General features: G+C 41.1%; 1 protein-coding gene across 1 annotated transcript in view; it reads left to right on the top strand.

Moving 5' to 3' along the window:
- The window catches only part of FASN (fatty acid synthase), a 40,336-nt gene that overhangs the window by 2,179 nt on the left and 24,105 nt on the right, over positions 1-14,052 (top strand). The window contains exons 2-11 of the mRNA XM_057380410.1: positions 3,738-3,884; positions 4,707-4,859; positions 6,361-6,534; positions 7,427-7,627; positions 8,062-8,184; positions 8,848-8,963; positions 9,204-9,338; positions 11,691-12,150; positions 12,497-12,684; positions 13,437-13,626. Of these exons, the coding sequence (XP_057236393.1) occupies positions 3,758-3,884; positions 4,707-4,859; positions 6,361-6,534; positions 7,427-7,627; positions 8,062-8,184; positions 8,848-8,963; positions 9,204-9,338; positions 11,691-12,150; positions 12,497-12,684; positions 13,437-13,626 (1,867 nt within the window). The 5' untranslated portion in view covers positions 3,738-3,757. The remainder of the gene's footprint in view (positions 1-3,737; positions 3,885-4,706; positions 4,860-6,360; positions 6,535-7,426; positions 7,628-8,061; positions 8,185-8,847; positions 8,964-9,203; positions 9,339-11,690; positions 12,151-12,496; positions 12,685-13,436; positions 13,627-14,052) is intronic.

Raw genomic sequence — 14,052 nt, 5'->3', positions numbered from 1 at the left:
TTTTTTTTTTTTTTCTTTTGTTGTTGTTGTTATTGATTGTTGGTATGTTTATGGGTTTGGGGGTTTTTGTCTTTTCTTTCCCTAAATAAGCTTACAAACTTAATGGTCAGAGGGTTATTTTTGTTGGGAAACAGTAGATAAAAGTATTGTAAAAAGGTTGTACAGCTGCCAGGCATAATGGGAAATTATGATTAATACTTTTTTGGTTCATTTTTGGTGCCAGATTAGTAAGGGACTGATAAACAAATATTTTAAATGCAATAGAAAACAGTATTTCAACTTAAGAGTACCTTTGATACCAGAAAGGATTGTTAGTTGTTACTAGTCACAAACTGAATGAGTCAGCAACACAATAGAATTTCTAAAAAATGTTGTGCAAATCTAGTGAGATGGGAGTCTAGGCTTAACTGAGGTGTCTACTGCACTGATATCCTGGCAGAGGAAGGGTGTGTTGTGGTGTGTTTGCTTCTCTCCACTCAATTAAAAACACAGGCTGTATGAGGAAAATTCACATAACTCAATTTAAGCAAAAGCATGGGCTAAACTGAGGAAGAAGGATGTTAGATGTCTGGTTGGATTCAGCAAATACAGCCTTAAGTGGAAGACTCTTGTTTGTCCCTCTTTATCTTCTAGTCTCCTGTTTTGACCTGTTGCTTTTGAGCACTTCGCACAGTAGGAGCAGTCTACTTATGTGTTTCCTGTAGTGTAATCTCCTTTAAAAATGTTGCAGAAATAATTCTTCTTTCTTGGTCTGTGCTATGCCATGTACTTGAAAATCTGCCCATGTCCACTTTTCTGTTTAGTTCTACAGTAAAAAACATCTCTAATAAAGTAAAATAATAATTCAAGACACCATTTGGGGGCAAAGTCAATCACCTTTAAAATGATTTACCTGCTTATTGTCTGTCAAGGAAGATCAAAATCATTGTTGGTAGCTATTTTAATCAGTATTTATTCAGCAATGGCTTAATATTTCGTGACTTCTCTTCTTACCGCTCTTGTTTTCCAGCAGCAGACCCTCTTTGCTGTTTTCTGCTTAATTCATAATTTTTATCTTATCTTAGATGTATGCATTTGGAGCTCTTTGTGACAAGTCTAAATTTTTCTGGTTCTTTGTGTATTAAGATCTTTTGATTTGTGGCKTTCTTACCCATTCGACAAGCTAAAATGGTCTTTTTGGCTCTTGTTTTTCTGATTTTGATTACTGCAGCATCTTTTTCTCCACCTTTGACATAGTCTTACTCAATTGCATTCATAACAAGTTGGCAAAAATTATTTTGCTGATGAATTTTATTGCTTCACTGTCTCAAAGGAACGCTATCGCTTGGTTGTACCTGGATAGAATTTTTCTCATACTCCAGGGAAAGAGATGTGGGATGGGAAAGAACAATCCCAGAAATTATGTTTCAGTCCTCTCAAATAGAAATTATATTTCTCTCCCTAGAAATCATCACCCGAAGAGCTGAGGTATAAAATTGAATCGTACCTAAGTTATCGTCTACAGGTCTCATGTCTTAAGCTTAAATTGTAAACTTTGTGCTCAAGATCTCTCTTTCCCTGTCCCAGCACAGAAATGCTGTAAGTGTACTAGAGTTGTGGCCTTTGGTTGACTTTTACAGGTGCAGTGGTGAGTCAGTAGTCAATCTGACTTACTAGTTTTGTGTGAGTGGAAAAACGGAGAGGTTTCCCTTCAGCTCTGGGTGGTCTGGGCCTGTTACCACCAAGCTGAGTTTTGGGGACTAGTTTCTCAGTAAGGGCCTTGCTCAATTTGGCCTTTAGTGTTTCCCTTCTTAAATGAACAAGAGTGGAATAGACCTTCTGTTGTTTGTTGTTTAGCACAGGACCTAGAAATGCAAGATGTCCTTTTGGGAGCACTTCTGTTTCTGCTCCCAGAAGGAAAGGACGGGGTGAAGTAATCATCTCTCCTGCTCCAGTGTTAGGTGTTGCATAATTCCACAGTTACTCCACAGATCTGAATCAAGATAACTGCTGAACCAAAGAGGGGTGAAAGAAATCAGGCAGCCTCTGTGGTGTGTTCTGGCAAAGGTACACCTCAGCTGTGCAGAGGGCTCTGCTTTCTTTCTGCACACCCCAGCAACCTCTTCCAGCTATGGGGAAGTGTTACCTTGCCTGAGCAAAGTAATGGTGGATGGAAGAGGGGCCTGCTTCTTGCTCAAAATCATCAGGAAGTCCTGAAAGAGGCTGCAAAACAATGCCCAAATGAAATACCTTGGGTTGGAAAACCAGCTATTAAGTGCTCATCAGAGAGTACCCATTAGTGCTGTATTTTGGATAGCATGGTCACGCAATTGGCCTGCATGCCACTATGTAGCATAATACCTGAGGGAAGTCAAACTTAAGCGCTTTCATAACAAACTTTTTCCTTCAAAGTTATTAAGGTATACTTGTAGTTGTTCGGATGCCTAATTTTTTTTGTGTTTTTTACTTCTTAAAATCCCACACACTAAAGAATGTTTGGCCTGTACTTCCTGGAAGGATTATTTCAGGAAACACTGTGAATGCTAACTACCTCTTTAGTTCCTGCAGCCACGTGTTTATTTATTCGTTTATTAAAACCCCCCACTACATATATGGATATTTCCCTACCCCTTTAACTTGTTTACTTAGGATCTGAAATKATAATTTGAATTTAACTGAAACGTCAAGTTAACTTGCCTCCTCTCTGCTTGGTTGTTAATAGATTTTTACTGTAATAGAAAATAAAGGAGTGTATTATATGAGCTATCTTTCAGTGTTGCATTCTGGTACCGGTGCCCTGACATGCTATGTTATGCAGCATGATGCCCTCTTGTGGTATTTGAGATTGGGGTCTTTGCAAATTTCTTAGGACAACAGCTGAAGCTTTTCATCCCCTCTGTCATCCAGATTTGTTCTGAGAAATCATATTTTAAAGCACTACCCTCTATCACGTGTAATGAGTTCCACATTTCCAGTCCTCTAAACCTGTGGCAGCGCAGGGTCCAGTTAGGAAACATTCAATATATAAAACTTACTTCTTTGGTTTTGGCATTTTAAATGATTGTGCTTTGTGTGGGTTTTCTCTGTGTGTGTATGTAGGTTTGTTTGGTTTTTTTTATTGGTTGGTTGGTTTGGTTTGGATTTTTTTTGTCAGGTTTTGTTTGCTCAGAGTTAATCTCGGGGTTGTTTAGGGTTGTGTTGTTTGTTTGGGGGGCTGTGGTTTTGTGCAGTTTTCTAGTTTTGTTTGGGGTTTCTTTTTTTCTCCTCCAACAAATCTTTTGATTATTGATTCTTAAGTTAGCATTTAACTTTGGAATGATTGTAGAACTTGTTTTGCTACCTGTTACGTTTGCCTTGTAATTATGTATTTTACTATGTGCATTTCATAATTTCTCCACCCACCTCTGCTCCAGCATGTTAATCTTTCTTCTTTGCTGACTTCACAGAGGCTCTGCATTTAGCAGAGGTAGACTTACTCATTTTCTGGTTGTCAGGTAGAAACTGGTGGTTCTCAGAGCCTGATGCTCCTTCAGGATTGTTGTGTTCAACCTTGTCAACCCCATGGACGTTATGGTCCATTTGATTCATTGTTTTTTGTTTGTTTTGTTTTGTTTTTTAATGGTAGAGACTCCATGGGCTGTTCCTGTGTGGGTGTTTCTCCTGCAAATATGCCTGTTTGTCACAACATGTCAGGAAGACAAGACACACACTTTCCTCTGTGTGAAATCTTACTAGTCTTACCGCTTTGTATGTCTCAGCAACAGGGAGAAGTTAAAAGATGGAGGACGTGGTGATTGCAGGCATAGCAGGAAAGCTGCCAGAATCTGAGAACTTGCAGGAGTTTTGGGAGAACCTGCTTAATGGAGTTGACATGGTCACAGAGGATGATCGGAGGTGGAAACCAGGTGAGTGCGTGTTGCCCCTCCTTTTGGAGCCCTGAATCCTGAGTGTTCCTCTAAGGAGGAATTACTGTAAGAAAAGAGAATTTATGCGATGCAAAACCCTGCCAGATCCAAATTAACTTCTGAAAGATCATCAAGAAATTAATGAACAGAATGCTTTCATGAAGATGTCCCACAATCTCTTTTATAATGTTATGTCCTATGCAGTAGCAGCTTATAAATAATACATAGGTTACTTTAAAATAAAAGAGCATTGTGACAGAGCAGCTAGGCAACATTAATCCTGTAGCTGTTCTTGACAGCTGTGATAGTAAGATGACTCTGACATTTTTCTGGGTTCAGAGGTAGCACAGGGATTCCAGTGGTTTATGACTTTTTACAGTGTTCCTTTTTTCTGACTGATTGTCCCTTAAAGTGTTTGGCACATGTCTACCCAATTCAAGCTAGTGATTTGCAGAAGATTTGCTTTTGTTTTTCTTCTAACCTGGCTGACTGGAACCACTGATTTAGACTATAAGTGCTTGATGCAACTTGCCAAAGCAAAAATGGTTAAACTTGATAGTCCTTTAACTAGTCCTTTACTGCTATATCCAGGAGAGTCTTAAAAATTACCATTGTTTTTGCTAATGCAGCATTCTCATTTACAGATGATGCAGGTCGGTATATACTCATGCAGCACTCTGGGTACTGCACAGRGAAGTGAGATTTCATATGTAACTGAGAATCAGCTGTAGTCATTATGGTCATTCTGTACTTTGTCTCTCAGCTTGTAGCTGCTTCTCCACTGATGTATCTTATGACTCCGTGTCGAATTTTTCTTCACAGGAATTTATGGGCTGCCCAAGCGAAATGGGAAGCTCAAGGACATAAGCAAATTTGATGCATCTTTCTTTGGGGTTCATCCCAAGCAAGCTCATACAATGGATCCTCAACTTCGCTTGCTGTTGGAAGTTTCTTATGAAGCTATTTTGGATGGAGGTACATAGATATGAATGACTGAAGGAGAATTAAGCTCTAATGTCTCTATGTAACAGGTGCAAACATGCACCTGTGTGATGAGAATTCTAAGAAGGGAAAGCTATCACATTAGAGAGGAGATCCAAGACATGGGGTTTACCAGATCCCAGCACAAGGGTTAGAACGAAGCTGTTTTCTTGACAACGCAAACCAGAAAATCAGTGCTGACTGCCAGTAAATCTGTGCCTGCATCATATGGTACAACCAGTATGAAAAGATCACTTAAACAGTCAACAGTTGTAAAGCATTTCAATGTTCTCCTGTATCCTGTTACTCCACAATAATTCGTTTTCGAGAGAAAAAGGATAACTGAATTATAATTGTCCTCCCTGGTCTAAAAGAATGACAGATGGCCTGATGTATTCCTGTCTATTGGCTAGATTCTTGGAAAACCTGAAGCATTTGATCCGTTTCCATAGGTTTTCCCAGGAAGTGTGCTTTTGGAAATAGGCACTGGCAGTGTTTTGAGATTTTGAGTTACCTATCCACAGAGCCCGGAAATTTATTCTTCCTGTTACTCAGTTTCATGTTAGAACATAAGCACATAAGGAAAAAGTTAGAACCATCTCACTAGTACTGATGGTTACAAATTGGAAGAGGGAGGATTTAGGTTAGATAATAGGAAGAAATTCTTTACTGTCAGGGTGGTGAGATGTTGGAACGGCTTGCCCAGGGAGGTTGTAGATGCCTCAACCCTGGCAGTGTTCAAGGCTAGGTTGGATAAGGCCTTGAGCAGTCCAATCTAGTGGAAGATGTCCCTGCCTGTGGCAATGGGGGTTGGGACTACATGATCTCTTTCATCCCGTAACATTCTGTGATTCTGTGACTTACTGAAATGAACTTCTGCTTCTCTGTCTCTGAACCTCCCTCTGGAGATTGAATATTCTGTTTGTCTCCAGGACACCTGAAGCACAGAGAAGAAACAGCTGAGATTTCTGACATTAACCTTACTGTGTGGTTTTTTTTTAAGACCAAATTTGTTATGGTTGTTGGCTTTCTTTGTGGTTAAGAAATCTCATTTCTGCCTTCTACTCCATATCTGGGCTGGAGATAGATATTGATGTGCTCACGTGATGTGCTGCAATTTTTCTCCTCTTCAGTCTGCTCCTTTTCTCGGTACTGGAAATCAGCTGTTAGCTTCTCTTGTCAACATTTGTGCTTTCCATAGTCCATGCACTTTTTTATAAAAGGCTCTAGCAATGCCCAGCTAGGCTGAAAACCTGTGTCAGGGCACAGTATGTTCTGGCCAAGAGCCAATACCAACTTCTGATGACTCGGAAGTGAGACATCTAAGGTCTGCAGTTGAAACAGATAAAAGGTTACTAAAGGTAAGGGAACAATTCTGCAGGCCTGCCAGAAAGGGACAATAAGTAGCTTTTGGTGAACTGGTGCCAGTGTACCTGGTATCTCCCCAGTYTGCCCTTCATTATGTTTACTGTAATCTGCCTTCCAATCCCCATAGGTATTAATCCGGCCGCCCTCCGTGGCACAGACACAGGTGTATGGGTTGGTGCTAGTGGGTCAGAAGCTGCCGAAGCTCTTAGCCAAGATCCAGAAGAGCTTTTGGGATACAGTATGACTGGCTGTCAGCGTGCTATGCTTGCCAACAGGATTTCCTACTTCTATGACCTGTCAGGTAAGTGCCCCCCAAACCTGTTGATGCTGATCAGCAATTGCAATTTTAGCATGATTATACTTCAGTTTCTGTAGACGACTGGGATGGATATGATGGCATAGACCCCTTTTGGAAAAAGAAAATAGCATGTAACTATTCTAAGGAGGCATATGAGAAGTAAATAATATATTGTAATTATGTGATAAGACTAATTATGTGATAAGACTCACTCTAAGGCTTTGTAACTCATCTGCTGCTGCTGGACATAGATAATGTTCATCTGAAAGATGGTGATGTCAGGAAGCCTTTATAAAAAGGCCTAGGTCCTTTCTGGCATTTCGATTGCTATTTGGTATCAAGATATGTGGAAGTCGGCTAGACCAGAGACAAACTGCTACTGACTGTAGCAGTTGTTTTTTTTTTTTTTGAGTGAAGCGGAGGAAGTAGGAGAGCCATGAAAATGCTGTGATTGAAGGCATAAATATGCATCATTCTGTATTGGGTATTGAAGGGAATGATATTGAATGGAGATGGAAATTGATCTGAATTACAGCAGAGAACAGAAATATGGCAAGGGTAGCACCAGGAAGGGCAAGGGATTTTTCTTTCTGAGAATGGGACATTAGATGAGACCTGCCTATAAAGTTGTGTTCTCTTTTTGATGGAGACACAGAATTTTTAAAAATGCCCTTAAAACAGATCTCCCACCTTTCTCATGCTTTACCTTGTAAGTAGGTAGCTATGGTGGTTCTGGTCTCCCATTGCGTCAGGTTTATCTGCTATGTTCTGAAGCAAATCTTATTTAGCATTGTTTTAAATGTTTCTTGTAATGCCCTCGTGTAGTCTCTGGAGAAAATTCAATGAAATTAAGGCTGTTTATGTTTTGTTTCTTTTTTCTTTTATGTTTCTTAAGGACCAAGCCTAACTATTGACACAGCCTGCTCCTCTAGTCTTGTCGCTCTGGAAAATGCTTATAAGGCAATTCGTCATGGGCAGTGCAGTGCAGCGCTGGTAGGAGGGGTCAACCTCTTGCTGAAACCCAACACATCTGTGCAGTTCATGAAACTGGGTATGCTTAGTCCTGATGGTGCCTGCAAAGCTTTTGATGTTTCAGGTAAGGCATTAGTACAAAAGCTAATGTTGTATGAGAGTAATTTACTGCACAGTCTGTGACCAGTTACTCTTCCAATACAGCATAGAGCTAGTCTCTTAGTTGTTCCAAATTGCACTGTTTAGGGCATTCCCTGAACCGATCTATGTTGCATGCTCTGCTGAACCTGGAAAACTAACTGTGGGGAAGAAACTGTCACTGTATGGTTCATCCCTCTGCCTCTGGGGAGAAGAAATATCTGCTTCTTGATGGAAACTTTCTGTTGTCATTTGTGATGAGCACTGTGTCTTTCTAGGCCATGCAGTTTTTCATTAAAAGAAATAGATATATCATATTCTCAGAACAATCTATTGTAAGTGGTAATATTACTGCATGGTCTTTGGCAACATTTTACAAAGTAGTGCAGAAGTCGTGACTCGTTCTCTCTCTGCTCTCAGGAAATGGATATTGTCGCTCTGAAGCTGCTGTTGTTGTTCTTTTGACCAAGAGATCTATGGCTAAGAGGATCTATGCCACAATAGTAAATGCTGGAGTTAACACTGATGGCTTTAAGGAGCAAGGTAGGTCTTGAGCTGTTGAAAAGTCAGATGCCTACAGAGCTGTTCAGTCTAGAGTCTTTGCCATAAAAAATGGTCTTCATGAGATGTGTGAATGTCTTTTGGTGTTTGGGTTTGGTTTTTTTTYCCTTTTTCTGGTTTTGATAATGCAAACTTTAGGACCCTATTTTGTAAAGAAGTTGAAGGAGAGAAGTGGTTTTTTCTACCCTGTGAGGTAACAGCAATGTTCACTTGCTAGTTTAGCATTCCTCAGGGCATCTCTGCGGTAACTTCTGCACTGATGGTAGGAATGTTGGGAYGGTGTTAGAACTGTAAAGTTCTTACGCTACTGTTGGTGCAGCTTATCCTGCTCTTCAGTTGTGGAGACACCAAGCTTCATATGTTTTGCTTAATCTAGACATCTTCTAGTATTCTGTTAACCAGTATTTTGCAACCCCAGTGTAACTCACTTCTTTAGGTTAATTTCTGTTTCCTCTGCTCTTCTTAAAAAGAGCCTGACAGGCTTATTGTGTTCCGTACAAAGGACGTGGCGTAAATCCTGAAAAGGTTTCTAGTTTGTTTGGGGTTTTTCTGGGATTTGGTAGCCCCGAGCAAATGAAAGGATGGTATAATCAGAACAGGAAGCACTTGATAAGACAGCAGAATTGACGGCAATTTTGATCCTAGGTGTGACATTCCCATCTGGAGAGATGCAGCAGCGGTTGGTCAGATCTTTGTACAGGGAATGCGGTGTCAAACCCGAAGAAGTGGAGTATGTTGAAGCTCATGGGACGGGCACCAAGGTCAGCATGGTCCCTTAGGGACTGGAGTGTTTTCTTACCTTGCCTCATTTGTCACACTTTTCCATTAAATTATTCTTTGTTTTCGCAAAGTGAAGTTGTTTTGCCTTCTACCAGTTAGCGTAATTTGTCCTGCTTCACTTCTTTTGAATTTTGCCCAAATACCATAATCTTTCAGATTTCTCTTTTGGGGTGTGTTTTGGAAGCGCTGGCTAATAGCCATTGTGATTCTCTTCATACTAGGTTGGAGATCCACAGGAAGTAAATGGCATTGTAAATATCTTCTGTAAGGGCAAGAGGGAACCACTGTTGATTGGATCAACCAAGTCAAACATGGGTCATCCAGAGCCTGCCTCGGGGCTTGCTGCATTAGCCAAGGTAACAGGTGGCTTGAGAAGAATAATTTGGGAGGATGGGGAGCACCACTGTGTGGGGTTTTGGTTTTTTTTTTCAGTTTGGGAAAATTTGCATTGATTCAGGGTAAAATGTACACTGATAATGACAAGAACTCAGGTGTTCTCATTAACTACTTGTCTCACATGTGAATACTTTAGAACCTCTGGTGGCTGTCCTGCAAACTCTGAATGCTTAGGTGTGCACACACACTTCAGTTCCCGCTTCCTACTGAATTCTACACGAGCACAGCTCTGCTCAGAATAAAGGCTTTGGGACCCACTTGTTAATCCTTATTGATTACTTTGTCAATCGTTACACTGGACCTTCCAACAGAGCTCTGCTGTAAATCATTTGGGTTTGAGGCACATACACCTAGAGGGATTTAGATGTTTGGATAGTTGAGAATGACCAAAGATGAGAGGCAGTGTGGACTTCTGGTGCCAAAAAAGCAGCTGATCCTTCTGGCTTTCTGTCAGGGATGTATCATCTCTTCCTCTTCTCTCTTAGGATGGCAAGAAGCCAGGTGAGTTCTTTGGGATGAGGCTACCAGCATGAGTAACTGTCTTAGCAACCAGCTTGCTAACTACTGCTGTAGGCAGACAATCATCTATTGGCTCTGGCTGCTAAACTGCTTAGCAGAGAGCTAGCTAATGTTCACACTTGCTTGTAAGCCTATTACCATAGAACCATGCAAACCAAAGTCACGTACACTGCCACTGCTAGAATTTTAGACTCCTCAAAGTGGTTACTTGTGACCCAAATATAACTTACTGTGAGTAGCCTCATTTGCATGGCAATAGCAGTGTCCGTCTTTTTGTTGGGGAAAGTGTAGAGTTTTTTAGTGCCTTCATCTCTGATTGACATATTCTTCATAGAAGGAATGGTAACTTAGTCATAAAATAAGCTTCTCAATCCACACTGTGTTGTAGGTAACGAACAGTTTGTTTAGTGTGGTTCTGTGAGCCATCAGGGCAGGTTCATAACTTTGAGGTACTGTTGCTTTCATCTCTACACCAAACCGAGTGTTTCTTACACACAGACGGTCTCAGGAAGTCTGTGGTTTGTGTAAATGGTTTCTTCTGGAATTCCATAAAATGTTCCTATGTGAGGTGTCAGGAAATTAGATCGTGAGATACCTGAATTCAGACTTGAAGATAATCCATTCATTATATGGATAGGTAGGAATGAAACTAAGGCTTACCAAGGCCTCTTCAGTCAAATTCTGGTAAGGAAGGGAAGACTCACCTGCACCTTTGAACTACTCAGCCTGTCTAATCACTTGCTGTGCAGCAAAAACAGAGCTTTTTGCTGGCGCTGCTTGTATACTCACAGTCCTGTGCTCTCAAAACTTGTAGAAACCGTGGCAGGCTTAAAAGTAAGTATGTATGCAGTGTAAAGCAACAGCACGTTTAAAGTGCATAGTACTGTAGGTGTAGGACAGTATGCATGCAAGTACTTGGRCTGCAGCTTTAAACATGCTGACTGGAGCTGAAGTCATATATTTATGCTGGTTGTTCTCTCAGGTAAGCTGGCATGTCTGATAGTCAACTTGGAAGAACAGTTCCAGTATCTCTCTCTGACCATTCCGGGGAGATGAAGGAACTGCCAAGCATACAGAGCACGTTGTGTTTGCAGCTGACCTTGTAGTCTGTGATTTGCTGGACTTGTGCCACAGATGAGTATGGGCTTGATGTCATGGGCTGTATGTAGAGAGGCTGCTGAGAGAAGGGAGCCCTTGCTTTTTTTGACACAGACATTTTGTTCCTCACACTATTTCTGTACTTCCCTTTGGCTCTGCTGGTTCTGTCCAGTCTTCTGTTTCTGATTTTTTGAATCAAGAAGATAACAAATAGGTGTAAAGCAGCAAGCAGACTTTTTTACCAGTGTGACAGCCTGATTCTTTTGCAGCAAAGAAAGAAATAGCAGCATTTTGTTTTGATGAGGAAGAGGATTTGTGACTGTGTGTGATTGGAAAGGGATGAAGTGGAATGTGATAAAGAGATGGGATCTGAAAGGCGAAAAGATGATGTGATAGTACCTAAGCTGCTTTTCCAGAAAGATTGCATGGCTTGACAGTTAGAAAGGGTCTGGGAGCTAAACGCAAGTCTACTACGCTCAGGTTCCCTGCTGACTTCCTGCATGGTCTTAAAGTTTGCATAGGTAATGCAGTTACTGCCTCAGTAACATCAATAATACTGTTTTCTGAAACATTCCTTTGTCCAAACGTAAAGAACTGCTTTAGTATATGCTACATGGTTATTTTTAGTAAAATGATAACAACAAGAGAATGCTTGAGACAATGTGGAGTACAGAACACTCTGTTTTTTCTTTCAGGTCATCCTCTCTCTGGAACATGGGCTGTGGGCACCAAATCTTCATTTCAATACCCCAAATCCAGATATTCCTGCCTTACAAGATGGCTCTTTGGTAGTAGTTTGTAAACCAACACCAGTGAAAGGGGGCCTTGTCAGTATCAACTCTTTTGGCTTTGGAGGTGCTAATGCTCATGTAATTCTGAAGCCAAATAAGAACAAATGCCAGCCTCTGGAGACTTGTAACATGCCGAGACTGGTTCAAATTTCTGGCAGAACCCAGGAAGCTGTGGAAGTACTAATCCAAGAGAGCAGAAAACATGGAGGGTGCAGCCCATTTTTAAGTCTGCTCAGTGATATCTCTGCAGCTCCTGTATCCTCCATGCCCTACAGGGGCTACACTCTGGTTGGCACCGAAAGTGATGTAAGAGAGGTTCAGCAWGTTCAAGCGTCTGGTAGACCACTCTGGTACATCTGCTCAGGTAGGTGTGCAGCATTGGGTCCAGGCTTTTCCTTTCCTCTCTGTATCTGGGGCTTGAGCAATTGTATTCTGTGCTGTAATGTTGTTTTACAGCAGCATGAGGAAATATTTTGCAACTCTGTGGTACCTATAGGAGACTCGTGTTTTCTGTATTTTATCAAAACCTTCCAGCGTTACTGTATTTTGATTATAACGAAGTCCAGTAAAATCAAAAGCGGTGCCTAATTTAGAGAATGTTAGAAACATACAATGTTTTGCTCTTAGAATTCTTTAACTGTCAGAGGATGCGTGTCATCTCCTGTTTCAGAGTATTACTAAAGCTCACTTTCCCCTTGCCTATCCTGCAGGCATGGGAACGCAGTGGAAAGGCATGGGCCTGAGCCTTATGAARTTGGATCTGTTTCACCAGTCTATATTGCGCTCAGATGAGGCTTTGAAGAACACCGGCTTGAAGGTCTCAGACCTGCTGCTGCAAGCTGATGAGAACACTTTTGATGACACTGTCCATGCATTTGTTGGACTAGCTGCTATTCAGGCAAGTGTCAAAGGGCTGGTAGAAGGCACTTGTAGACTCAATCCACATAAGCACCTTCTGCTAATGTGTCTGGCTGGTAACACTTTATACTTATTAAGGGAAGCTTGTTTTGTGTAATCAGCAAGTGGCAGCTGTTAGGAATACCTCTCTGAAAGGAGGGAGTGTGTTGTACCCTTGACAGTTTTGGGCTTGGCCGCTTGTGAGGTATTTGGACTAACATTGGTCTGAACTGATTTGCGTGTATATCTGTGTTTATGTAGTGCAGTCGCTTCCTTTAAGAGACTAAGGAATGTCTTCAAGTTTTATGCAAATGTTTGTGCCATTGAATGTCTTTTAAAATTTGTTCTGCATATGAACTAAGACCAGCTGCATGAAATCTCTTCTTGATTCTGAGTATCAATGTGGGATTCATGGTTTCTTAATAAACTAGAGGGCAAGCTTTTAAATTTGTCTGGAAAGCTGATCTTACCTTTTACTTTGTAAAGACACGTTCTTGACAGTCTCGTGTTGTTGGAAATATTTTCTGAGTGGAAAACTACATTGTGAAGAGGCCCAGACAATACTGAAGTTGCAAAATTATTCTTGGGATTGCTTTGAAAGGAGGATGGAGCTGCAGTTGTGGGGGGCAAAACAGCAGTGCGGCCAAGAATGTCTGTATGGAGAACTTTATGAACTCGCTGCTGCTGTGTACCTTTGAGGCCTGATACCTGCTTACTCTGGCATGGAATCAGTAATCTTACTTCTGCTTGCAGATTGCTCAGATTGATATGCTGAAGGCTGCAGGTCTGCAACCCGATGGGATTTTGGGCCACTCAGTGGGAGAACTAGCTTGTGGCTATGCGGACAGCTCCTTAAGTCATGAAGAAGCCATTCTCGCCGCTTATTGGCGGGGACGATGTGTTAAAGAGGCCAAATTGCCCCCAGGAGGAATGGCTGCTGTTGGTAGGTACACCTTTACCAAAAGAGTGATACAGGAAAGTGCATCTGATCTCTGTTGCATGCCTTTGGGATGAAATTAGTCTCTGAAACCATCATGTCTGTAAAATCTTGGCCACTGCTGCCTGTCGTTCGTTTTCTTCTGATGTGGAACAGGTTATTAAATATTTAAGTTGATACAATGGTAGTGATCTCTGTCCTGGAATACATCAGAAGTTTGGTAATCCATCCAAAATTTAAGTGGAAATGGATAGATTTATTGTCACATGACCAGTGACAGGCCTGATAAATAATCATCTTGAAACAAGGTGAAAATCTAAAGCACTGAGTTTTTTTGCTCTTGATAGGTATATATCCTACGGACACAGATATGGGGGTATATATATATATATATATATATATATATATATATATATGTGTGTGTGTGTATGT

Source organism: Malurus melanocephalus, unplaced genomic scaffold, assembly GCF_030028575.1.
Source record: "Malurus melanocephalus ecotype Western Australia unplaced genomic scaffold, MMel_1.1 scaffold_453, whole genome shotgun sequence".
NCBI lineage: Eukaryota > Metazoa > Chordata > Aves > Passeriformes > Maluridae > Malurus > Malurus melanocephalus.
The sequence above is the reverse complement of the archived record's forward strand: the minus strand, read 5'-3'. Positions and strand labels throughout refer to the sequence as shown.